At 39.8% G+C, this 26,346-nt stretch overlaps 1 protein-coding gene across 1 annotated transcript; it reads right to left on the reverse strand.

Annotated features, from left to right (window-relative positions):
- Nucleotides 1–6,554: 6,554 nt before the first annotated feature.
- LOC140763567 (endo-1,4-beta-xylanase 5-like) lies at nt 6,555–9,725 on the reverse strand. The gene is made up of 8 exons (XM_073101814.1): nt 9,454–9,725; nt 9,329–9,363; nt 8,997–9,153; nt 8,445–8,617; nt 7,915–8,016; nt 7,666–7,812; nt 6,964–7,581; nt 6,555–6,893 (listed from the first exon to the last, which is right to left on the reverse strand). Exons 1-8 carry the CDS (start codon nt 9,551–9,553, stop codon nt 6,576–6,578), a joined length of 1,650 nt encoding a protein of 549 aa, XP_072957915.1. The 5' UTR covers nt 9,554–9,725; the 3' UTR covers nt 6,555–6,575.
- Between the last annotated feature and the right edge of the window lie 16,621 nt (nt 9,726–26,346).

Here is a 26,346-nt window from a genome sequence, read left to right on the forward strand (position 1 = left end):
AAAAGTCAGCCCAAATTTCAATAGCCTCATTGGCGTTGGTTGCTCAAAACCAATGAAACGCCGCATCTTCAAGGTGGAAGCTCACAAGCGTCACCTTGTATTCTTCCGCCATACCATGGTATGTGAAGAATTGCTCTGCCCTATACAACCAATCGATTGGATCGCCACCTTTGAACTTAGAGAATTCAAGACGCACAATTTGCCCACGGATGTCGTTGTCTCGATCCGGATCATGTCCAAGTCCTTGTCTAATCGGAGAAGGATGTACCATGAATGGTTGATGATCCCTCCTTCGATTTTGATTAACTCAGCGTGGTTCTGATTCGTATTGCCTCGCCCATGGATCTAGATCTCTAAAGTGATCTCCATAATGGTTCGCTCGTCGAATGGGCTCACCTGCAACTAGGCTTGGTGGAACCATCCTGATAGGCTCTGATATCAATTGATAGGCTCTAATACGAAATGATGAGCTCTGATACTAAATTGATGGGATCTGGAACCAAAGATAGGCTACGCTAAGATTTCTTCAAGATTTGAATTTATTATAGGAATCAGTCCGTACAACCGTGGAAAAATATTTGTCAGATATTTTTCAGTAGTTAGAAAATTACGAAACCAATTGGGTTGGATTTGTAACTTCCTAATCTACAACTTTCATATTTATGCACTTTACAGATTAGAAATGTAGCAGAGACAAAAATACAGAATAACGTGGGTGATGGTGGTGGTGATGGGTGAAGTGGATGTTAGGGTTAGGGATGGGTATGGAGATGATGGTGGATTGTGGAAGTGATTAATGAAAATAGACGAGGGGAACGAAGTGGTCGAAATTCCAAAGAAGAGGGGTGGCTCAACAAACCAGGAAGATTAGAAACGAGGAGAAACCTTGCTAATAGTAGAGGTGGAAGGATGGTGAAGAGGGAGGAGGGAGGAGTCTAGAGAAAAGATAGGAGGCAAGAAATTAAGAATTCAATAGCATAATGAAGTTGGCTACCATCCACATATTTATAGAGGCTAGCTAACAAGTCCTAAAATGATATGAAACCCTAATTCTAGAGGATTCCCGTCGATTGCGTTCGAACGCACCCAATCGCTTTCGAACGCACTCAAAAAAGTCCCTTCTCTGGATTTGCGAACACGACACAGGTGTTCGAATGCGAGCGTTTGAACTCGCCCGACCGCGTTTGAACACAGGCGTTCATAAGGGCGTTCGAACGCGACCTACAGGAATTTTATTTTAATAAAAATAAACACCTAATGCAATAAGACAAGATCCTAACTAAGTGTATCACATCCTTGCTTGTCTCTGCCTATAGGGTGGTGGCAGTAGTAGCTCTTGTGGTTGTAAATTCTGAACCAGTGGCGGCGGGTTCATGGGAGTGGACTCGCGTCGTGGGGTCGATGGTGCGATCCCATTCATCATGGCTTCCCTTGTTGCTTGTAATTCCTGTATCATCTCCATGATCATCTAGTTGTTGATGGCAATTTATTGAAAAAGAGATCCCAACACGGCTTGAACACTAGGTTCTTTTGTATTTCGATTTGATCGGACGGTTCCACGGTTGGAAGTCCCCGCAACCGCCTCCCCCTCCTCTATTGGGAGAATCTCTTCTTCCTTATCTCGACGTGCAGCCATGGCTCTGGTTGTCGTCATAGGAAGCGCGTGTTCGAGAAACGGTGGCTCTAATACCAGCTTGGTACGATCTCCCCTTTAGGCTAAGGTTCGATCTCTTCTGATTTCTAGATCTGAACTAGATCTATACGGAACTTTGAAAATAGATCTCTAAATATTTCGTCATCGGATGGGCGTGAGATTTGGATATATTGTAGCCCCAAAAAAGAGTTTTCCAACAAATTAAATTTCAAGCGAATCAGATATAGGGATCTCGAGATATCGTTCGATTAGTGGACGAACATCCGGAGGTCTGTCTTAGGATCCGTGGATGGAGGCACAAGATCCTAGATGTTGGTGGATGGTAGTGGACAGGCGTTCTTTGGGTAGCACTGGTGAATAAGTGGTGGTGGAAGTGTTATGAGTGATGGAAGGGTTAGGGCTAGTGTTGGATAGATTGGAAGAAGGGGGAGGAATAGGCCGTCCCCAAGGGACTAGGGTGATTGGCCGGTCGAGGGAGGCTAGAAGCAGCGTCGTTGGGGATCGAGAGAATGGGAGAGAAGAAGACGAAGGAGACAAGGCAAAAACTCAATTCATTAATAATGACTCCATGGTTGCCATCCACACCTTTAGAGGCTAACCAAACAATTCAAAAATAACCCTAAACAGTATATTTTTGCTGACTGCATTCGAACTCACATTTTTGGCAGTTTTCTTGATTTACAAACGCGATGCAGGCGTTCATAGGTGCATTCGAAAGTGGTGTTCGAACGCACAATTTGTACTCTCTGGATGTGCGAACCTGATGCAGGCATTCACAACTGTGTTCGAACGCACTCCACCCGCGTTCGAATGCGTTCGAACACGACATACAGAAGACTTATCTTTTTAAGAATTAAATACTAAAACAAAAGACAAAGACATCCCTAAAGTATATCCATGCTCGAAACGACATTGGTGAAGTCCGAATCGTATCAGTGTGTACCTGATTAGTCACTTTGGTGATTGATCAGACCTTCTTCTTATCTCAACTATCTTCTCCCTTAATCTCCCTCAACCTAGCCAACCACTATTATTAGCCAAGCTCCTCCCCATTCCATTTGGTTGCCCTTGCTAGTTCTTGAGAAACGACCCACTTTTCCCTCTTCTTCTCTGCCTTACGCAGCACCCTGATCTACCTTACGCCCCCATTAATTCACCTTCACCAATCCTAGCCGAGTTTCAGCACCACAACTACTTGGCCACCCTTTTGCCTATCCATTCAGATAGATTTGATCCTCCATCTTGAATCTATTAAAATCCAAAATATCATTATGATCCAACTGTTGAATCTTAAGGACCCTCCTAACCTTGAAGATTCATAATAGACCTAACTTCCAAAATGGAGGTCAGATCGTGAATCAGAGATTGGGTTCAAACTTGCATCGATCGTAGAGTAAGAAGACACCTCTAGATTTCCTATGAAGGCCAGATCATATCTATTTGATTTTATAGCATAGTCATGATATATATGCATAATATTTGCTCTATTTGAGAGTATTATAATGATGATCTAACTAGAGATTTACTTATACATTATTGAGAGTTATATACTTGTTTAGATGACATGATATATACTATATATTTTCTTATTATTGAGGATATATTTATATGCTCATTCATAGCATGTTACTTCTTTCTAATTCATATTATTCAATACATGATTTACTTTCTATTTGACATCACTAATTTAGGGTATGGTCTATTCACTAAGCTTTTAGCTCATAACTCTATTTCTTTTTTAACCCCTTAGATATGTAGTATTGAATAGCAACTTGAGATATTCTAAAAAGATATTTTCAAACGAAGATGAGACGAGCTACACATGAGATGGTATAAAAGATAGCTTATATAGAAATTGAGTTATACCGATGGTGTATATTTTTGTATTCTACTATATTAGATTGTGTTTTGTATAATAAGGAATGTTGTATAGATTGGACGATATTGTATTTATTGTATTTTAATGGTTTGCCATGACATGTATAGGTCATGCTAGATTATGTAGTTGTCTAGTATAGTTGTTGTGGATTTAAATATGGACATGTTAATAAGTTTAACTTAATGATGACATGATTTATTTTGTGATATATTATGTAAAGTACAGGCGTATTTGCGCATGGCAGTCCTATCCATCTTATCACGTGTGAACATGTGCCGTGGAATTGTCAAATCTATGGCCTCCAGCTACAGGTTTGCTATAGTAATAATCACCATTGATGGCAATCTTTTAGTTGGTGCTGGCATGAACGATGGTCATGGCTCGAGTGCGGGTGGTCGAAGGAAGAGAGTGGACGTGAAGAACTGAGCTAGAGCGCTTGGATTGTCGTCGGTGGAAAATTAGGGTTTTCGGTCCTAATTTCCACTTGGGGTGGTAAAGACAACCCCAAACCTGCCTCCAATGTTGCTATGGCAGCGACCTAGGTCCATAGTGGAGGGGGGCCTCTATTGCAACCGAAGGAGGGTCAAGTCTACAGTTTAGGCCAGCACCTCTCCTCCCACATGGGTTGGGTTTTCTTGCCGTTGGAGGGCTTATTCTACTGTGATCTACGGTGTTGGTGATGTTGAGCAGTGGTGGGCAAGTAGAGCCTTTTCCAATGCTTAGAGCGAGTCATTTGGGGTGGGGGGTGGGGAGAGGGGGATGTTTGCATCTCTTTTAACTCATTTGAAAATTCTTTACATAATGTTTTGGTCCATGTTGGTGGCTCATTGCCAATGAGTGCTAGTGGTGGTGGTGGCACCGAAGAAACTCCCATAGGAATAGAGATGAGTTCCTAGTCCTTTATAGCCGCGATCTCCTCTAGGTTAATCTTGGATTGCGTGTTCACCATCATCTGGGATATTGGCTTTGGTACCACTGTTATGAACCAGATCTGGGCTAATTTGGATGTAAGAAAATTATGATATTTTAATGGGTGGTAGCTTCATGAGTTACAGTTTTAATGGCTTTTGTTTCACGTGATTTCAAAATCTAAGTGAAAATTTTAAATGGAAATAGTGAAGGAATGTTGAAATTGGATAGGTTGGTAGTTATCCGAAGTTGCGGTAGTCATCGAAAGGTGGCGGACGACTAAGGGTGGTGGTGGATGATCATAAGGTAGGGTGACTTGTGGAAGAAGATGATGGCTAAGGTTTGGAAGTTTAGAAAGGATCTAAAGTTAAGATCTACTGTTACGAAATTAAATATGATCTAACAACTATGATAAAACGATAAATGTTCATATATAAAATAGTTAAACTCAATACTTATTCCACAATAATAATCAACCCATGACCACTCATATTTATAGGAGTAAAGTCCTAGCAGATGGAATCCCCAAATTGGGATCCACTTGGGTTGGGTTTTCTTGCCGTGGGAGGGCTTATTCTATTGTGTCGACGGTATTGGCGATGTTGGGAGGTGGTGAGCAGCTAATAGAGCCTTTGTCAATGCTTAGAGTGAGTCATTGGGTCCATGCTGGTGGCTCATTACCAACGAGTGCTAGTGGTGGTGGTGGTGTCGAAGAAACTCCCATAGGAACAAAGATGAGTTCTTAGTCTTCCATAGCCGCGATCTCCCGTAGGTTAACCTTGGATTATGTGTTCACCATCATCCGGGATATTGGCTTTGGTACCACTATTATGAACTAGATCTAGGCCAATCTAGATGTATGAAAATTATGATATTTTAATGAGTGGTAGCTTCATGAGTTACAGTTTTATTAGCTTTTGTTTCACATGATTTCAAAGTCTAAGTGAAAATTTTAAATGGAAATAGTGAAAGAAGATCGAAATTGGACAGATTGGTAGTTATCCGAAGTTACGGTAGTCATCAAAAGGTGGCCGACGACCAAGGGTGATGGTAGACGAGATCATAAGGTAAGATGGCTTGTGGAGGAAAATGATGGCTAAGGTTTAAAAGTTTAGAAGTTTGGAAGGATCTAGGTTTAAGATCTGCTACGAAGATAAATATGATCTAACAACAATGATAAAACGATAAATGTTCATATATAAAATAGTTAAACTCAATACTTATTCCAAAATAATGATCAACCCATGACCACTTCTATTTCATAGGAGTAAATTCCTAGCGAATGGGATCCACATACGGATTATCCACTTTAATTCAAAATTAAAGACAACAAGCAAATTAGACTAACTAGATTCGTTTAACTCACTCGACTCACGTGGTCGGATGATATCAAGATAAGATATTATACTCATATAAAGGTAAAATGGTAAGCTCAACATTTTACTAGCAGCTATAATAAGACAAACTACCTTTGGTATTAAGATTGAGGTGTAATTTATTTCTATAATAAAATTTGGAAGACAACTAGTTTGGTCATAAACTCCTAACACACGGATATTGTCTTCATTGAGGATGCCTAAATCGTAAGAAGATACTTTAGAACTTTAGGCTTGTACTCAACAATATCACATATCAATATATCCAAATTCCAAATAAGTCCACAGTAGTCTAGTATCTCTTAGTCTATGCAGACCAGGCTTTGAATTGGTCCTCTTGATCCTCCTATATTAGAGCTTACTTAGTCCTTGCTGTTCCTAAACACGTGTATAGTCATTCCTCACCTATGCAAATACCTTTCCAAATTTCTTATGCTAAAGTATCTAATAACATGATAGAGTTGCAAGAGAGTTTTGGACTGAAATATCACCTCAGCTCATAGCTTTGGCACGAGGCACTTGTATTATATTTGTACGAGTTTACTACGAGACAACATAAACGAGCAATAATAAATTACATAGCACTAGGAAAAATTATGAGATGATAATCATGTAGGGAAGTATTCGCAAAATTGATTGAATGGTGCTTTCCATCTTTACTCGTCCTACAGTTAAGCAATTGTAGAAGAATATTTATTCATACCTTAGAATATTCTTTCCTTCAACAATATAAAACTTAATAAAAGTGTTTTCATACTCAAATTTGAATGTTAATTTGCTTGGTCTCTATCCCACGATCCAAAGAAAATGTTGTCTCCATAGATATATTTCGATAACCTATAAATACCTTGTACTCGCCTAAGAATCCATTGAAGCTATATGATCCATGGTCATCTGTTACTCCCAATTCTTGTAAGAGCCTATCCACCACGTCTCCTGCAGGAAGATTGTGAAAATCTCCGTCTGTGAGGCACATTTGATAGCACCCATTTGCATCGAGTGCACTCCAAATCATTATCCCATTCACAGATGGGTGGGAAAATCCTTCTCTCAGCACCTCCTCCAGATATTTAGCCTAAAGAAAGATTGAAATATTATGAAGTTCAGAGACTTTCAATTATAGACAAGATATCAAAAAATTTGACCTGTGTTTGCTGATCAAAATTCTTGCTTATGGGAAGCTCCAGAGTTGCTAACTTATCTAGCACTGCTCTCATCAATGGGATGTTTGGTTTGCTGAAATGCCCCTCTAGTCCAATCCCTTCTAACATACCCCAACCTTCTGTGAGTTCCTTTAATCTCGATGCATAAGAATCGACATTCGAACTCACGTCGTCGCACGACTCCACCACGTTGAAGTCATTCATGAACAAAGTGGCAAGTGGGTCAGATCTCTGGGCAGTGTTGAAGAATACTAAAGAAGCATTAGTCCCCAGGCGTTCCTCATAGAAGTCGAAATGGAGCATCTCGTTGCTTACGTCCCAATGCGCGAAATCTCCCTTGTACCTCGTCAAGAGGCTATCAATACGCGAGTTAACTGCTGCTCGTAGCTCGTCGCCCGTGAGATTGCGAACCCAAGACGGTGTATACCTGGGATCCTCCCAGAAGATGTTGTGGCCTCGGGCCATGATCTGGTTGGCCCGGATGAATTCCAGCATCTCATCAGGTATGCTGTAATTTAGAATTCCAGGCTTAGGTTCTGTTGCATACCACTTGAGCTCGTTCTCAAACACTGCTGCATTGAATCGCTCTCTGAACCATGCCTGCAGTGGAGTACGCAAAGTTTAGTTTTAGCACAATCATATGAAATAGAAGTGAGAAGAGTTGGCTACAAGAGACTACAAAACCTGATAAGTCTTGTTTCCTAGGATGGTTTTGCTTATTGCAGAACCAAATGGAAAATTCTTTGAGAGCTGGAAGACTGAGACGTTTGCTCCCGTGATGCGGCTCCCTCGAGTGTCGGACACGTGAACTGTGACAGATCGCTTTCTGTTCTGTGAAGGAAGCACAAATAGTATTAGATGTATTGATTTGTAAGAAGAAGAAGTAGATTCTGTAGATGCTAGTTTAAATTCTAGGGAGTATGTGAGGACAACAAGATGGATACTGTTTTCCTGCTGTAGATTCCATTGTTCTGCTGAAAATGGCTGCAGATTAGCACTTTTCACTGAGATTATGGTCGCATTTTGGTTGTCACTCTGCATGAAATTTAACATACACGGTTAATATATAGTTTGTGCTCAACCTTTATTACATAGTGGATTTATTTGAGGCTTCTTTTGCTAAGTTCTGATATAATTTTGGCTACTGAGGTGCAATGAGTATCAATAATAGATTGAGAATTGCAAATTCAAATGAATTACTATTTTATAACAACTAAGGCTTTAACTGAGTATATATTATTGTAAGCATTGTAGACCGTTGATCCTTTATGGTAGGAAGCATGTCTGTTATACCTGACAGACTAGAGTATGACAACTGGAAAAAAGGAAAAAGACCTGAGAGAGAGAGAGAGAGAGAGAGAGAGAGAGAGAGAGAGAGAGAGCGAGCGAGAGAGAGCATAGGTTTTAGAAGGTTTTGTTCTCGGTAAAAAGATGCAATTAATGTTTAATTAATTTTGAAGCACCTGAAAGTATATGACAGAGGTCCTCGAAGATGAGTCAAGGACAAAACCTCCCTTGAGAAAGGACCAGCAGCCACTTCTGGCCAATGATGTTCCTATGCATGTCAATGTTGTTATGTCAGTAGATAGCCTCGCCTTCAGAACAGCTGACTTTGTTCCTTTAATTTTCACCCAACCTGTCAAATACGGCTCAAATTAGGCTAATAAAAGTTAAATGACTAATTGTCAAAAAATTACTCTTGATTCCACTCACTCAAACATTACATCCCTGATTTTCATCAAAGATCTTCATGTTTCCTCTTTGTAAATTGGACTTTGAAATTTTGATTTTTGTTCATTTTAATCCTCGGTTCTAGAAGTAATTTAATATGCCTACTTTTCAGAACACCCACAAGGAAACAATCTTGGCATGTAATTCTTTAGTGATCCTTAAGGTTCAGGCATGCATCTCTTGCTCTCCCTTTCTTTGTATAAGAATAAATCATAAACAAGTGTAACAAACTGAGCATCAATAAGCTTTAAGGAAGAAGGAAAGGCTTAAAACGAAGGAGTTACAGGAAAAACTGTATCTAGTTGTCTCTGTGAGGTTGTATAGTACAAATGCTGGCGAGTAAACTCCTGTCTCTGTCTTATGGTATGTCAGTTGAGTATCTTCAGAATTCCTCGTTAGAATTCCCCCACCATTGAGAGGTGCTTCAGGTTGAGATTTACACTGAAGTTAAGAAGGTATCAGTGCATTGACAGCATGAAATCTAATATATATATATATCTTAACCAAAAATGCTATTTATTATAAGATCCAAACAAGGTAGAAAATACTAACAGCACGTTCACTGACAAGCAGTGGAAAGAAAAGAAAAGAAAAGAAAAGAAAAGAAAAAAAGTACCTCTGTGTAAGCAGTATAGTCGTAGTGGGGTCCCTCTGCAACTACAAATACTTAGTCCGACAACAATACAAACTCTATTAAGTGAAACAAATTGATAGCTATAGAGATGAGCATGAAGGGCATACCATAAGAATATGATGAATAGACAATAGGGTGCAAGACGATTTGCACCCAAAGCAGCAGTACCAACCACAACATAAGAACCTCAAGGGGTGGGCCTCTCATCCCTCAAGAACTTACAAGCAATGTTGTGTCCAAGAACAGTAACTAATGGGTTTGTAGATCTGGAAACTAAGAATAGGGATTTTCAAGTGCGGCAGCTCGTACTTAATTGGTTGTGCTTCTAGGACTGGTGAGCATTTAAACTTTGTCAGATTTTTCCACTGGGAAAGATGGGCTGCTTTGGAACTTGGATGTGCATGGGGAATAACTATATCCATTCTCTTGAAAACAAATAGGCCTTGCTGTGTGGGGATTGGAAGTTTGAACCATCGCTTAAATGCTACCTTACGTTACGCTGGTTGGGCTTACTATATTATTGACCACGCTTTCAGAAATTGAGTGCCGTGTGCACAAGAGCACCATGGCCTATTTCCTCGTGAATTCTAAGCAATATCTTAGTGGTAGGAAGGAGCCTTTCTCAACTAGAAGGAGATACAAACAACTTCCTCTTCTTTGTGTGAGTAGAATAACATGGAAACAAGAATTAACCATACAAAATGAACCATAATCAAGAGACGAAAGTATATATTAATTTGGAAATTAAACCATACATTGAAGAAAATTAACTAGCTTAATAAATTTCTTCCCTAGGCAAAGCTAGAGAAGATGAGAAAATAATGAGAAACCTAATTGCGAATGAACTGATTTGATAAGATTTCTTCTTTTTCTTGAGATAGCCTGCATAATATCTTTATTTGCTTCTTGAGATCGGTCCGCATAAGCTCTTCTACAAAGAGGCTTATTTAATCCGCAAAAACTCTCTATTGCAGTGAAGCTCACCCAACAATTCTCTACCTAACCACTCTTGGCACGCCCCAAACACTTAACAATGGTCGCATACTGTATAATAGTAACTGTACGAGTATGTTAGGCCTATAATTGTGGATCACTTCAAAAATGGATCGCAGCAAGAGCTTGCTAATTAAGGATCTTTATAATAACGTTGATGCGTCAAGAATGAGTAAGCATAAATGCTGCCAAGTAGAAGATCTATTAGATACTTGATGATCTTAGAAATCATAATTATGAGGTAGAGATTATACCTCTAATGAATGTGGTTTGTGTAGGGTCCAAGTAGGGTTATCTGTATGCTGTTGACAGTTAGACTTGAGTTATTCTTAGTTCAGATGTTGTGGATAAAATTATGATATTGCTACAGGTTTATTTGATTGTCAATAACTAACCAAATGGTCAGGTGCTATGCACGTGCCGTGTGGGCTCGTGCCATGTACGTGTTTAGGGTTTGGGTGTTATATTTTAGAGTGGTATCAGAGCTTAGGTTTGTTAAGTATCCGACATATCAACAAGAGCTTTTGTACCTGTCACCTGGAGTCTAGGGAAATGCTATGGTCTTAGGGTTACGCAAGAGATAAATTTTAGAATTTTGCTTGATCACTAATCAGTTGATGAATTTGACTATTTTCACAGAAAGATTGGGCTCACTTCCAAACTGATGGTAGGATTGGATGTCACCACTAGAGATAGGACGACGCTCCGAGCTAACAATATTTGTAGTGATATTCAGCTGCAAATCCAAGGGCATTCCCTTGTCATGGACTTGTATCCAATTGCATTTTCAAGAGCAAACATTATCTTGGGAACACAATGGTTGTAGCACTTGGGGCTAGCCACTTTTGATTTTGGTGAGATGTGCCTTACCTTCAAGCACAACAGTAGGAGAGTGTGGCTTGATGGCATTTGACCGCATTAGGGAGCAGCCTTACAACCACTTCAAGGCTTATTGAGCATCACTGACTAGGCCTATTTGATGCAATTGGATCCTACCAAGTTTGAGGAGACACACTAGGCAAGTGTAGCTGATGATTTGGTTCATCTATTGCAAGAGCTTTCGGTCCTCTTTGAGGAGCCAAAGGGATTACCATCGGAGCATCAAAAAGTAGGTTCTAGTGGAGTAGCTTGGGTGGATCACCGATGAGGCAACATGGGAGATGAAAGATAACTTGATGGATCATTTTTCTTACTTTACACCTTGAGAACAAGGTGAGGGAAGCATGATGGGTTATTGCGGTTTTTGATTAAGATACAGATTTGACATGTCCAAATTGCTTCGAATTATATCATTTTCTATCTTTATTTTAAAAATAATAAGATGACTTCTGGCGGGCACATTCGAACATCTAAATCGCTTTCGCATATCTAGAGCCTTGTTTTTAGCCGTTCGAATGCGGTAGAGGGCGTAACTCCACATCCTCAAGGTGGAAGGATGAAAGGAGAACCTTTTGGTCTTCATCCATGACTTGGAAGATGAAAAGTTGTTCAATCGAATCTCCACCTCAGAATTTGGGAAACCTCAACCGAACGGTACGCCAGTAGATGTATTAGCGAGGCCCACCTAGCCTCTACCCGGGAGTGGTCTCTCTCTCTCTCTTTCTCTTGTCCTTTGCTGACTGATGAGACCATCATTGGAGGTTTAGGTGCGAAAGATCGAGGTACCTTTTGTCCTCAAATGGGACCTTCTTGGATTGCCTATAATAAACCAATGTTTTGTTGTGGGATCATTTGACTCAAGGTTTTGATGGTTTCGGCAAGGATATTGGAGAAAGTCTGTCCCAAAACATCAATGGACCTTGATAGTATCTCCATGTTTTGGTCTGTGATGGAGAGTAGAGGAGGTAGCGGTGTGTGTGCATAGTCCTCTTGCCCTTGGGTGTCTAAGGGTGGAGATGTAGAGTTCCTCCCCTACACGTGGATGTCTCTTATTCTTTTTCTCTCCTTCATGCTACTATGGGTCTAGTGGTTTGTGTCATCAGGTGGTGCACAAGGAAAGTTGGCTCTGATAGTGTTATGGTTGACCTCAAGGATGATGATTATCTATCCAAGTTGCTAACCTAGACAGATCTCAATATAAAAATTTCGAAGGAAATAGTGATTAATTCAATCGTTGGAATGATCTGAGGTTCGGATATGTTGCTCCTCTAGAAGTTAGGAATCCAACACAACTAGAATCTCATCAATTAGGTAGGTAGATCAAAAGTTATGATGGAAATATTAACCAAAGGTCAAGGGATGGTGGGATGGGCATGGCTGATGTGATTAGGGTTTTGGAAGGTGATAATGGCTATAGTGAATGAATTAGTATCTTGAACAAGATAAAGTGGGAGAAGGGAGCTTCTAAGTATGGCTAGTCACTAAAGTGAGGAAAGAGAAGCGATAAAGGATTACTTCGACTATAGACGAAAACTCGAGTTGGATACCGAGAGGGAGGCATGAAGAGGGAGAAGACTGACTCAAGCCTAGATGTAAAACAAGTTCAATAATCAAAAGATGATTGCTTTTCCACATATTGCAAATGATTCACATAACTTTCGAAGTCATGCCATATATCATATCATATACTCACAAAGCTTCAAGATTGCATGCACTCCTAGAGCATCACAAATCAGAGAATGGACAAATAATTAGTAGTAATGTTGCTGACACATGCTTGATGATGTTGCATGACCGACTATCTGCAATTATTAGATTAAAGACCTAATCATAAGCCCAATACTCATATCTCATATATCACTACACACCTTTCTAGTTAGCGCACATAGCATAAAATGACATCTTGCATCATCGATGGTTTGGTATTTGCAGTGGAGTGAGTAGTCTTATCCCCTGGACGCCTTTCTCAAATTAGGATATATTATGTATTATGTACATGCATGTTTTGGCCTCCAATATGATTATATGACTTTATCTAGAGATGATTATAATCAAGCATATTTTATCATGCAATTGATTAGGCTAATCTTCGATATGAGTATGATGATGATAAATAGAGATGATTAGAGATGATTATACTGTTATGATTTTTATATGAAGATGATCTTCTAGTATGAGTGTGTATGTGATAGACTAGCAGGAATATCCATGTGTTAGATACATGGTTGGAGTCTACATTACATCATTTTTCTCTTGATTCCTATTCCACCTAAATTTCTGTTATGCATTGACTTATTATCGTACTGGATATATATAAATGTGATCTGACATTTAGAAGGAAAGCATGAAATGTAATTGATAGGATAGTTGATAGAAAGCGTGAGGATACCCGAGTAGGTGCCAGGGTTAGGGGTGCCTGGAGTGATGATTATGGTCGTTGATATGCGATATCTCGTGGCCCATGTCTAAGGTCAGTTGAGTCTATGCGCACAGAGAATCGGACACATGCCGATCGCCAGAAAATATATGTGGCGAGTTATCCTTACGAGGTTTCTATCAACTATATGTGTGCCCGGTCTGGATGGATGTTGATACCCTAGTGAGTGGTGGGGTATGATAATATTTGAGATACTCTTGCGGGTCGCAAAGTATGCTCTGAGCCTTCGAACATAATGTTGAGACCGGGTACCGGGTGTTGACTATGCATAGTGGTCTAGTGTGATGATGGTATACCGAAATGCCGGTACTGATTGTGATACAGAGAATTTCATTTGATTATTGAGTAATTATCATAATTTATACACCATTGTATTTGACATCATGACATAGTTGGCTTGCATCATGTGTCATATTTGAGAGAGAGTTATGATGGTAGTATGATATAGAGATCTATTTATTTATTGTTGAGGATTATATACTTCTATCAGTTATGACATGTTATATACTTTTCAATTATGTATTATTGAGAAACATTCATATACTCATTCATGACAAAATACTCTTTCTGATTTATATTATCTAGTACTTGATTTATTCTCTGTTTGGCTTCACTGATTCGAGGTAAGGTCTATTCACTAGGTCTTTAGCTCATGACTCTCTTTGCTTTCTCCTTTCCAAAAACCCAGGTGAACAAAAGGAGCAAGATACTCCCTTAGAGGTTTTGTTGGTGAGTGAGGAGTAAAGTGTGGTTAGTGCTATATGCCAGATGAGTTATCTTATGATGTATTAGTGGACATCCTCCAAAATTTATCTATATCCTTATCTTATATTTTAGCAGGTGACTTTGTACTTATATAATTATGTATATACCACCGTTGTGTATATGTAGTTGTGAAAAGCTCTTGATGATGTGATGCTACTACGATAACGATCAAGCCTCGATAGCTAAGTTCGTAGGGTCTTGAATAGGGGGGTCGGGATCTGAAATTATTTATAACAAATATGTCAGTCTTTCTATTAATTAAAATTAACCCGATAGAAAGATAGTTTCTTATTGTAATTATGTACTCTTTATTTCTATATTTGTTTTTTTATTTATTAACCATAATTATATTATTTAATAGTGTATTTAAAACATAATTATCTGCCTATTATTCTCCTTGATACTGAAGAAAATAAGAATTAAGTTACTGCAAATAATTACGTAAGAATATACGTACATAACCCTAATAATTACTATTACCTACCTAGGATTAAAATAGTAATTTATATTGCAGGTGTTTTGCTAAACATGATATAATTAGAATTATTTAATAACTATGATATAATTATATTTAATTTATACAAATTAATTACATTAAATTAACTAAACTAATTGAATAATTAATAACATAATCAAATATAATTAGAAATAAAAAATATGCATATATATATATTTATATTTATATTTATATAAACTATACATAGTGCTGGGCTTAGCCCAGCGCCATGCATAGCAGGGCGCTAGGCCGAGCCCAGTGCCATGTGCTACAAGGGCATTGGGCCGAGCCCAACACCACTTGCAGGGTGCAGTCTAAGATGAAAGAAGGGAAGAAGGAGGAGTAGAAGAAGAAGAAGAAGAAGAAGAAGAAGAAGAAGAAGAAGAAGAAGAAGAAGAAGAAGGAGGAGGAGGAGAAAGAGGAAGGAAGAACAGGGTTGGGCTGTGGGGGAGGGGTGTGGCCACTGGTGTTCACTCAGCGGCTAGCCTCTCCTCGACGGCTCAATCCTTCGGCGGTCACGAGAGGAAGACGACAAAGAGAGAAAGAGAGAGATAAAGAGAGAGAGAGAGAGAGAGAAAGAAAGAGAAAGAGAAGTAGGGAGGCTCACCGGTGTTAGTGGAGGTGGCGGCGGCAGCAGCAGCGGCAGGCCGATGGAGTGATGACGGTAGCGGGTAGAGAGAGAGAGAAGGGTGTTTGAGAGAGAGAGAAAGAGAGAATGGTGAGAGAGAGAGCCCGAAAGAGAAAGAGAGAGAGAGAGGAAGAAAAGGGAGAGAGGTGGTGGGGAGGGAAGCTGCGGCGGCGGCGGGGGGGGGGGCCACCGCGCCAGCTGGCCTAGCTAGGTTCGTCGGGCTAGCACTTCGGGTGAGTGGCGCCCTTCCTAGCTGCCACAGCATGGCACAAAGCTGTTGTGCCATGTAGTGAAGAATTATTTTTATTTTTATTTTTTATATTTTTTTGGTTGTTACAGCTGCTATGCCAGAGTGTGTATGCGCTGTCCCATAAAGTATGGAAGAGTCCTTTGATCAATTCGGATAATAAATCGTGTACCGATCAAATAAGGCCTCCACTTTGTCACCGCATGTAGAATTGCCAATCTCTCTCTCTCATAAGTCGATAATTGCTGAGATTTTTGCGATAAAACCTTGCTAAGATAGACAATGGGACGTCCTTCTTGCATTAGTACAGCTTCTATGCCAACACCCGATGCATCACATTCAACAATGAATTCTTTGGTGAAGTCTGGTAGCATTAGAATAGGTGCTGTCGTCATTGTTGTTTTCAATTTTTCAAAGGCTGAAGTGGCTTCATCTGTCCATCTAAAAGAAGCATTCTTCAACAAAGAAGTGAGAGAAGCAGCAATCTTGCCATATCCAGCGATGAATCGATGATAATAACTAGTCAGCCCCAAAAATCCTCTCAATCCGATAGTAGTAGTAGGAATAGGCCAAGTGGTCATACGTGTAACCTTTTGAGGATCCACCGCTACACCATCCACTGAAATGATGTGGCCTAAATACTCCACCTTTGGTACTCCCCATAGACACTTGGACTTCTTGATCTTTAATTAGTTTTGCTCCAACAAATTCAACATATCCTCCAAATGTCACCAATGCTCCAATTCAGTCTTGCTATACATCAAAATATCGCCAAAAAATATCAAGATATACCTTCGCAATAAAGGCCGAAATATATCATTCATGAGGCTTAAGAAAGGTAGCTGGAGCATTGGTGAGATCAAAAGGCATCACGCAGAATTCGTAATGCCCGTCCAGAGTAAGAAATGCAGTTTTGTGCACATCCGCCGGGTGAATTCTAATTTGATGATACCCAGCCCTCAAGTCAAGCTTTCTAAATATAGTCACCCTTACAAGCTCATCCAGCAACTCCTCGATAACCGGAATAGGATACCAGTCCTTGATAGTAATAGCGTTTAGTACTCAATAGTCGACACAAAAATGACATGTTGTAACGCCCCCGCCCGGCACGGGCACGTGTACGCACACGCGCCCACACGGCGCAAGCGACAAGTCGGGCGGGGCCCGTCACGTACAGATACACTCCTGTGCACATACAATCATGACATCATCAAATAACACCTGCTAACATATCCATGATCACATAATCCGTCGCCAAATAAATCATACCACCAACCAAATAAATTTGTTAACATATGAATATCCACGTCCATAATAATATACAATAGACCACTATATAATCTGGCAGGGCCCACACAGACCACAACAAACCATCAAGATACAACTAAACAACTGATACACGAGTGCTACAAAATCTGACATATACTATAAAAATCATCATCTGATACAATAAGGTACAAATATAACAAACAACGATACAACTCAATGTCTGGTTAAACTATCTTCTATACCGTCTCGCATCAATAGCTCACCTCATCATTACTCTAGAATATCTTCTCAAGATATCTCAGGTTGCTATCACGTACCATATATCTAGGGGGTTAGAAAAGAAATAAAGAGAGTCATGAGCAAAAGGCTCAGTGAATAGACCTTACCCCGAATCAGTGATGCCAAACAGAGAATAAATCATGTACTAGATAATATGAATCAGAAAGAATATCATGTCATGAATGAGTATATGAATGTATCCTCAATAATATATAAATGAAAAGTAGATAACATGTCATAACTGATAAAAGTATATAATCCTCGACCATGAGTAAACAAAACTCCATATCATACTATTATCATAACTCTCTCTCAAATATGACACATGATGCATGCCGACCATGACCACGTTATGATATCAAATGCAATTATATATGATGTATATTGACCACTCGTTAATCAGGTAACCAAATGATAATGAAATCATATGCATTTCTCAACATCATAATCATCACCGACATCTTGGTATAATATCATCATACTAGACCACTGTGCATAGTCAACACCCGGTACCTGGTCTCAACATCATACCAAAAGGCTCCGAGCATACTCTGCCATCCGCAAGGAGTATCTCAAATATAATCATACCCTACCATCCGCTAAGGGTATCAACATTCATCCAGACCGGGCACCCCACATAGTTGATAGAAACCTCGAGAGGATAACTCGCCACATATGCCCTCGTGAATGACATGTGTCCGATTGTCTGTGCGCACAGACTCAACTGACATCGGACATGGGCCACGACATATCGCATATCAGCGACCATAATCATCACTCCAAGCACCCCTAACCCTGGCGCCTACTCGGGTATCCTCACACTTTCTATCAACTATCCTATCAATCATATTTCATGCTTTCCTTCTAAATGACAGATCATATGCATATATCCAGTACGATAACAAGTCAATGCATAACAGAAATTTAGGTGGAATAGGAATCAAGAGAAAAATAATGCAATGTAGTGTCCAACTATATAGTCAACACATGCATACTCCTGCTATTCTATCACATGCACACTCATGCTAGAGATCATCTCGGTATAAAATCAGAACAGTATAATCATCTCCAATCATCTCTATATATCACCAATGTATTCATAGCCCAGATCAGCCTAATTCTATGCATGATAAAAATATGCTCGATTGTAATCATCCCTAGATAAAGTCATATAATCATGCTAGAGGCCAAAACATGCATGTACATAACATATAATATAACCTAATTTGAGAAAGACGTCTAGAGGATAAGACTACTCACAATCTGATCAGAAGACAGAAACCACGCATCTCTCACGCCTGTCAGTTAACCGAGTGACATTCATCGCTAGCAAAGTCCACGGGGTCTCAAATAAGGGGTTCGGGATTTACGGCAGCACGACGATAGCGGCGGCGGTTCGGTAATGGGGGAGAGAGAGAGAGAGAGAGAAAGAGAGAGTCCGAGGGAAGAAGAAAAGAGAGAGACCGAACGAGAGAGAGAAAGAGAGATTTAAAGAAAGAGAGAGAAGGCGGTGGGTGGGGGTGTTGGCGGTGGCTGCGGCGGGCGTTGGGGGGTTGGCGGTGGCTGCGGCGGGCCCAACGCCCGTCGCAGCCAGCTGGCCGCCGCCGATTGGCTGCGGCAACGCAAGAGGGGGTTGCGTGGCTCCTCCCCCACGCTGCCCCACTGCATGGGCACGAGGCCGGCCACACTATGGCCGGCTACGTCGTGCCCATGTAAATTTTTTCTTTTTTTTTGGGATTGGGTTGTTACACATGTCCTATCCTTTTTTCGCACCAAAAGCACGGGGGATGTGTAACGCCCCTGCCTGGCATAAGCACATGCACGCCCACGCGCCCACACGGCACGCGCGGCGCCCGCGACAGGTCGGGCGGGGCCCGTCATGCACAGATACACTCTTGTGCATATATAATCATCAAATAATACCTGTTAACATATTTATACTCACATAATCCAACACCAAATAGATCATATTATCAACCAAATAAATCTGTTAACATATAAATATCCAAGTCTATAATAATATACACTATATCACTACCTAATCTGGCAGGACCCACATAGGCCACAACAAACCACTAAGATACAACTAAACAACTAATACCCGAGTGCACTATAATCTCACATGTACTATACAAATCATCGTCTAATACAATAAAGTACAAATATAACAAACAACGATACAACTCAATTTCTATACAACTATCATCTATACCGTCTCGCACTTATAGCTCACCTCATCCAACTAACATATCTTCTCGGGATATCTCAAGTTGCTATCACGTACCACAAATCTGAGAGGGTTAGAAAAGAAATAAAGAGAGTTATAAGCAAAATGCTAGGTGAATAGACCTTACCCCGAATCAGTGATGATAAACAGAGAGTAAATCATGTACTGGATAATACGAATCAGAAAGAGCATCATGTTATGAATGAGTATATGAATGTATCCTCAATAATATATAAATGAAAAGTAGATAACATGTCATAACAGATAAAAGTATATAATCCTCGACAATGAGTAAACAAATCTCTATATCATACTATCATCATAACTTTCTCTCAAATATGACACATGATGTATGCCAACCATGACTATGTTATGATATCAAATGCAACCATATATGATGTATATTGACCACTCGATAATCAGGTAATCAGATGATAATGAAATCATATGTATTTCTCAACATCTTAGTTATCAATGTCATTTATATATGTTATCATCATACTAGACCACTGTGTACAGTCAACACCCGGTACCCGGTCTCAACATCATGTTCGAATACTCAGAGCATACTCTGCCACCCGCAAGAGTACCTCAAATATAACCATACCCTACCACCCACTAGAGTATCAACATTTATCTAGACCGGGCACCCACATAGTTGATAGAAACCTCGTGAGGATAACTCGCCATATATGCTCTGACGAATGGCATGTGTCTGAATTTCTGTTGCGCACACAGACTAACGATCTTAGATGTAAGGACAACAGGATCACGACTATGTCGAGCGATCAATCATCTCCAAGCACGCCCTAACCCTGGCACCTATTCGGGTATCCTCACGCTTTCTATCAACTATCCTATCAATCACATTTTATACTTTCCTTCTAAATGACAGATCATATGCATATATCCAGTATGATAACAAGTCAATGCATAATAGGAATTTAGGTGGAATAAGAATCAAGAGAAAAATGATGCAATGTAGTTTCCAACTATATAGTCAGCACATGCATACTCATGCCAATCTATTATATGCATACCCATGCTACAGATCAACTGGACATAATCTTACCATAGTATAATCATCTCTCATCATCTTTATTTATCATCATCATACTCATATCCAAGATTAGCCTAATTATATGCATGATAAAAATATGCTCGACTGTAATCATCTCTAGATAAAGTTATATAATCATGCTGGAGGCCAAAACATATATGTACATAATATATAATATAACCTAATTTGATAAAGGGATCTAGGGGATAAGACTACTCACCCTTGATCAGAAGATACGAATCACACAACTCTCACGTCGGTTAGTTAGACATCAACTCAACGTCAGGGTCCACGGGGTTTCACATAAGGGGTTCGGGGTTTGAAAATATTTAAATAGCATGAAGTTAGCGGTTCATCTAATTAAAATCCATTCATGTAATATAAGATGATTTAGTAGGTTTTAGAATTTTTACTTATCTTTATAACTAGCTAGATTTTAAAAATAAAACTATAAATATAGATAAAAAAACCTAATTATAATTATATCTTGATTAATTAGAACTATATAATCATTACTTTATAAAATAATAAATAAATACATAAATATAAGTATTACCTATATTCATGTGTAATAGTTTATAACCTAATTAATCATTAATTAATTATAATTAACAATAATCATATTGTTGAATATATATTATTATTAAAATAAATAATGTCTAAATTTATTTGTATTAATTAACATAGAAATACCTAAACAAATAAATAATAAAATAAAAATAAGGATAACTAGTACTAGTGCTGAGCTCGGTCCAGCACTAACCTGCTACAACTAGAAGAGAAGAAGCAGCTGAGGAAGAAGTAGAAGAAAGGAAGAAGAAAGGAAGAAGAAAGAAGATGGAAGAAGAAGAAGAGAAGAGAAGAGAAGAGAAGAGAAGAAAAAAGAGAGGAGGGGTTTGCGGACCCAGGCCGGCGGGGAGGGCACCGACCGTTGGTCGCCCTCCAGCGGTCGGCCTCTCGTCGACGGCACAGCTTCGGCGAGTCTGAGCCCAAGAGAAAGGGAGAGAGAGAGAGAGAGAGAGAGAGAGAGAGAGAGAGAGAGAGAGAGGCTTACCCCGGTGGTGGCAGGCCGACGGTGGCACGAAGGAAAAGAGAGAGAGTTAGAGAGAGCGAGAGAGAGAAAAGAAGAGAGAAGAAGAGAGAAGAAGAGAGAGAAGGAGAAAGAGCTCACTAGCGCTCGCGGAGATGGCGACAGCGGTTTCCAAGGACGGTGGCGACGACGATAGACCGGCCTCGACGAGAGAGAGAGAGAGAGAACCGAGAGAGAGGGAGAGCGAGAGAGAGAAAGATATAGAGGGAGAAAGAGAGGCGGTGGGAGGGAGGTTGCAGCGGCTGTGCGGGGCCCACCGCACCAGCTGGCCCGGCTAGGTTAGCCGGGCCGGCGCCTGGGGTGCGTGGCGCGCTCCCCTCCTGCCACTACATGGCACGAGGCCGGCTACACTATGGTCGGCCACGTCGTGCCATGTAATTAGTTTTTTTTTGTTTGGGATTGGGTTGTTGCAGGATAAGTATAAGCTATAATTTGGTTGTATGAAGCCTTGTTCCAACATCTCAGCTACCATTTTTGAGATAACTTCTTTTTGCACATGTGGATACCGATATGGCCTCAAGTTCGCTGGTGCAGTCTCAGGTACAATCTCTATATGATGGTCCGCTGCTCTCCTCCGTGGTAACTCCTGTTGCTCCTCAAACAGTCTAGAAAAGTTATCTAATAAATTAGACAATTCGCTGGTAGTACCTGAACTCGTTTGTGGCTCATCTCCTGCTGGTCCTAACTGAAGAAGATAGGCCAAGTCATACGCACCAAGCAGCCCCGCCATAGGTTGCATCACAGGAATCGGCGAAGTCCGAACACCATCAAGCCGCACATCTTTGTTTCCCTATTTATATTTCATCCACATGCTCCAGAAATCAAATGTGACGAGTCCCAAACTTTGTAATCACTGAGCACCAAAGACAATGTCTACTTCTCACAACGCCAACGGATACAAGTCCACAATGATGTCGTATACCGACTCGACGATACAAGCTCTCTGTCCTAAGCTTCATGCCGTCTCTAATAGCAACGTCAAACCTCGTAGCCGATTCGGCATCCAAACCCAATCTCCTCATTAGCCTCTCATTTAGAAAGTTATGTGTACTCCCCGAATCGATGAGTATATGCACACAATGCTTTCTAACGAGTCCATCTACCCGTAATGTCCTCGGCGCGGAAGTACCCGAATATGCATGCATCGATATTTCAGCTTGGATATCTTCCTCCAGGCCTTTCTCAACGATCTCCTCATGGATCTCCTCTAGACACTCTCCATCATCAACAACCTCATCAATCTCCTCAAGACCATCGATAAGCATCACACTCCCGATCGGTTTAGAACACCGATGATTGGGAGTGAAACGCTCATCACATCGAAAGCAAAGGCCCTTCGCTCTTCGCTCCTTCACCTAGGCAGGTGTGAGAGTTCGAACGGGGGGTCCAGTGCCTCCTCTAACGTCAGAAGGTCTCAAAGGTGGTCGTGGTCTAGTAGTCGTAGCCGCTGTTTTTGAAACTGCAGAATTTCTAGCCAACGTTCTAGGTGCAAACCGCCCATCTCGGTTGCCCCAATTGGTTTTCGCTGCCATCTTTAGAGCCCTATTCTTTGTTTCATCCTCATGGCTTTCTCAAAGGCCTTCTCAAGTGTAGTAGGACATAGAGCATGAACATCCACTTGTGTCTCCTCTCGCAGCCCTGAAATAAATGTACTCATGAATGTACATTTAGGCCACGGTGGCTCACAACGACTACTAACACTTTCAAACTTAGCTTGGTACTCTAATACGGTAGTCCTTTGAACCATCTTGCTTAATGTGGCAACAAAATCTTCATAGGCCGCTGTCTCAAATCTACGTGTAATCCTCCTACAAAAATTAGCCCATCCGATAAATCTACCACCATGAATTATCGATCTATACCAATGCAATGCCGTTCCTTGGAGGTGAAAGCTTACCATCTGGACTTTTGCATCTTCCGCTGTACCTTGACAATCAAAATATTATTCAAGTTGAAACACCCAATCCGTTGGATTACCACCTTGGAATTTTAGAATGTCCAAACGTGCGATTCTCCCCCATTGTTAGGTTTGCGAAAGATTCTTGGCTCAGGTCTAAACCTTTGTGCATGTTAATCTCCTTCTCTAATGGGGTCCCACTGCTGGTCCTTCTTGAAACTCCGTTTGTCATCGAGAAGATGACGAACATAATAGATTCACGACATATTCCTTGAATTCATTGTGATCCTTTTGTATGTTGTCAACTCTATGCAACAATATTTGGAACATGCCCCTTAGTTCATCCATATTCGAACCCATGGATGTTGGTTGACTCGGTCCTATCGTGGTCGCTCCAAAGGAATCGGCCTTACAGTTAGGATCATCGTGTATTGAGTCCTCCCTTATCGATGTGCTCTCTATAGGTCTCCTTGTTGATATCATCTTCCTTGTTTCAACTATTAATAGAGGTCTGAAGTTCACCTGCTCTGATACCACTTGATGGGCTCTGATATGAAATTGATAGGCTCTGATACCAATTGATAGACTTTGATACCAATGATAGGCTCTGATACCAATTTTGATGGGATCTGGAACCAAAAGATCGGGTACGGAACAATTCCTTAAGATCTCAATTTATTGTAGGAAGTAGTCCATGCAACCGTGGGAAAATATTTGTTAGATATTATTCGAAAGTCATAAAATTACAAAACCAATTGGGTTGGATCCATAACGTTCTATTCTACAACTTTCGTATTTACGCCCTTCACAGATGCGAACTGTACCAGGGACAAAAATACAGAATAACGTGGGTGATGGTGGTGGTGACGTGTGGAGTGGATGTTAGGGTTATGGATGGGTATGGAGATGAGGGTGGATTGTGGAAGTGATTAAGAGAAGTAGACGAAAGGAACAAAGTGGTCGAGATCCCCAAGAAGAGGGCGTTCGAACGCGACTCCACCTGCGTTTGAACGCGACCTATAGGAATTTTATTTTAATGAAAATAAACACCTAATGCAATAAGAAAAGATCCTAACTAAGTGTATCAGTCAACCACTTTGGCCTAAAAATATAATAGTAATTTATTTTACAAAGTATAGTTCTAGCTATTTTTTCAAGAGTCATATTTTTTCTCGCAACTAGACCATTTGGTTAAGGGGTTCTAGTAGTCGCAAAGTGATAATCTATCCATATTCATTTTCTAATTTTAGAAATGAGAAATCATTTTGATTTTTTATTTTTTCTACAAAGTTTTGTAGAAGGATTGAAACCTTCATCTTTATAAGAAAGAAAAAGAACCCAAATAAATCTAGAAAACTTATCAATAATAAGAGGCCCGTATCTACCTCCAAGGCTAAGAGTCCTTGTAGGGCCAAATACGTCCACATGCAATAATTGTAAAAGTTTTAAGTAGAACAATAAATTTAGTTTTGAAAGATAATCTTATTTGTTTTCTTTTTTGTCATGCATCACAAAACTTATTTTTTTAAAGTTTAATTTTTGGAAGACCAATAACTAACACTTATTTTAAAATTTTTGTAATCAAATCCATACTAGCGTGACCAAATCTTTTATGATATTTGAAACCATTATCATCTATAGTCAAAAAATATTTAACATTAAAAGAAGAAATATCTTTAAGAACAACAATGTAAATAATTTCATGTTTATATGCAACACATATAGTCTCATTATATTTAATACTTTCTAATGTATAATAAGATTTCTCAAATATAATTTTATTTTTTTTATCACATAATTGACTAATACTCAAAAGATTATGATTCAATCCTTCAACAAGTAAGATATTATTAATGATAAGAGAAGGAATTTTAATGAAACTACTAATACCAATAATTTTTCTCATCTTTGGGTGCTAATGTTACGAACTTTGATTTATCTCTAGTCATATTTCTTGAACAAGCAAGATCTAAGAACCATCTATTATATATGTCTTTAGATTTTAAACATACCTATAAAAATTAAAAATACACATTGAAATTTGGTACCCAATCTCTCTTGAGTCCAATTAGGTTAGCTTAAACAAAAGCTACACAAGTTTTCTATTTTGGAAACCAAACCATTTTGGTTCCAACATAAATAAGGTTCTTAAGAACTTAGTACATAACTATCACTTCTAATAGGATATGAATAAGATATATAACCATTATTCGTATAATAATGATAAATAGAATTATGATAGCTTGAAGACGTTGCCTTAATAAAGAAATGTTTATAAAACTTTTGCTTTTGGGAATAATCATAACTAATGCCAATTTTATGATGTTATTTGAACCACACTGAATTATCTCATGCTTGGATATGACATATGGGCCCTCTTCTTATTTTGATTTCTTAGTTTTCTTCAAAAAAGAATGTTAGGTTTTTTATTTGTTGGCAATTTTGTACAAAATATTCTAAGTGTATTTTTTCATGTATTTGAGCTTTACACAAGTCTAGAATATCACTGGTGTGAAGAATTGCAAGATCATTGGAGAAAAGCCGTCGCGTTCTCACCGCGTTCACAAACGCGTTCGAACGCGAAATCTGCGTTCACACAGACAGAGAGCCGCGTTCACAAGCGCGTTCGAACGCGGGCACTGCGTTCACACAGACAGAGAGCCGCGTTCACAAGCGCATTCGAACGCGGGCACTGCGTTCACACAGACAGAGAGTCGCGTTCACAAACGCGTT

This window comes from Typha angustifolia, chromosome 7 (assembly GCF_048772165.1).
Source record: "Typha angustifolia cultivar Huaian chromosome 7, ASM4877216v1, whole genome shotgun sequence".
NCBI lineage: Eukaryota > Viridiplantae > Streptophyta > Magnoliopsida > Poales > Typhaceae > Typha > Typha angustifolia.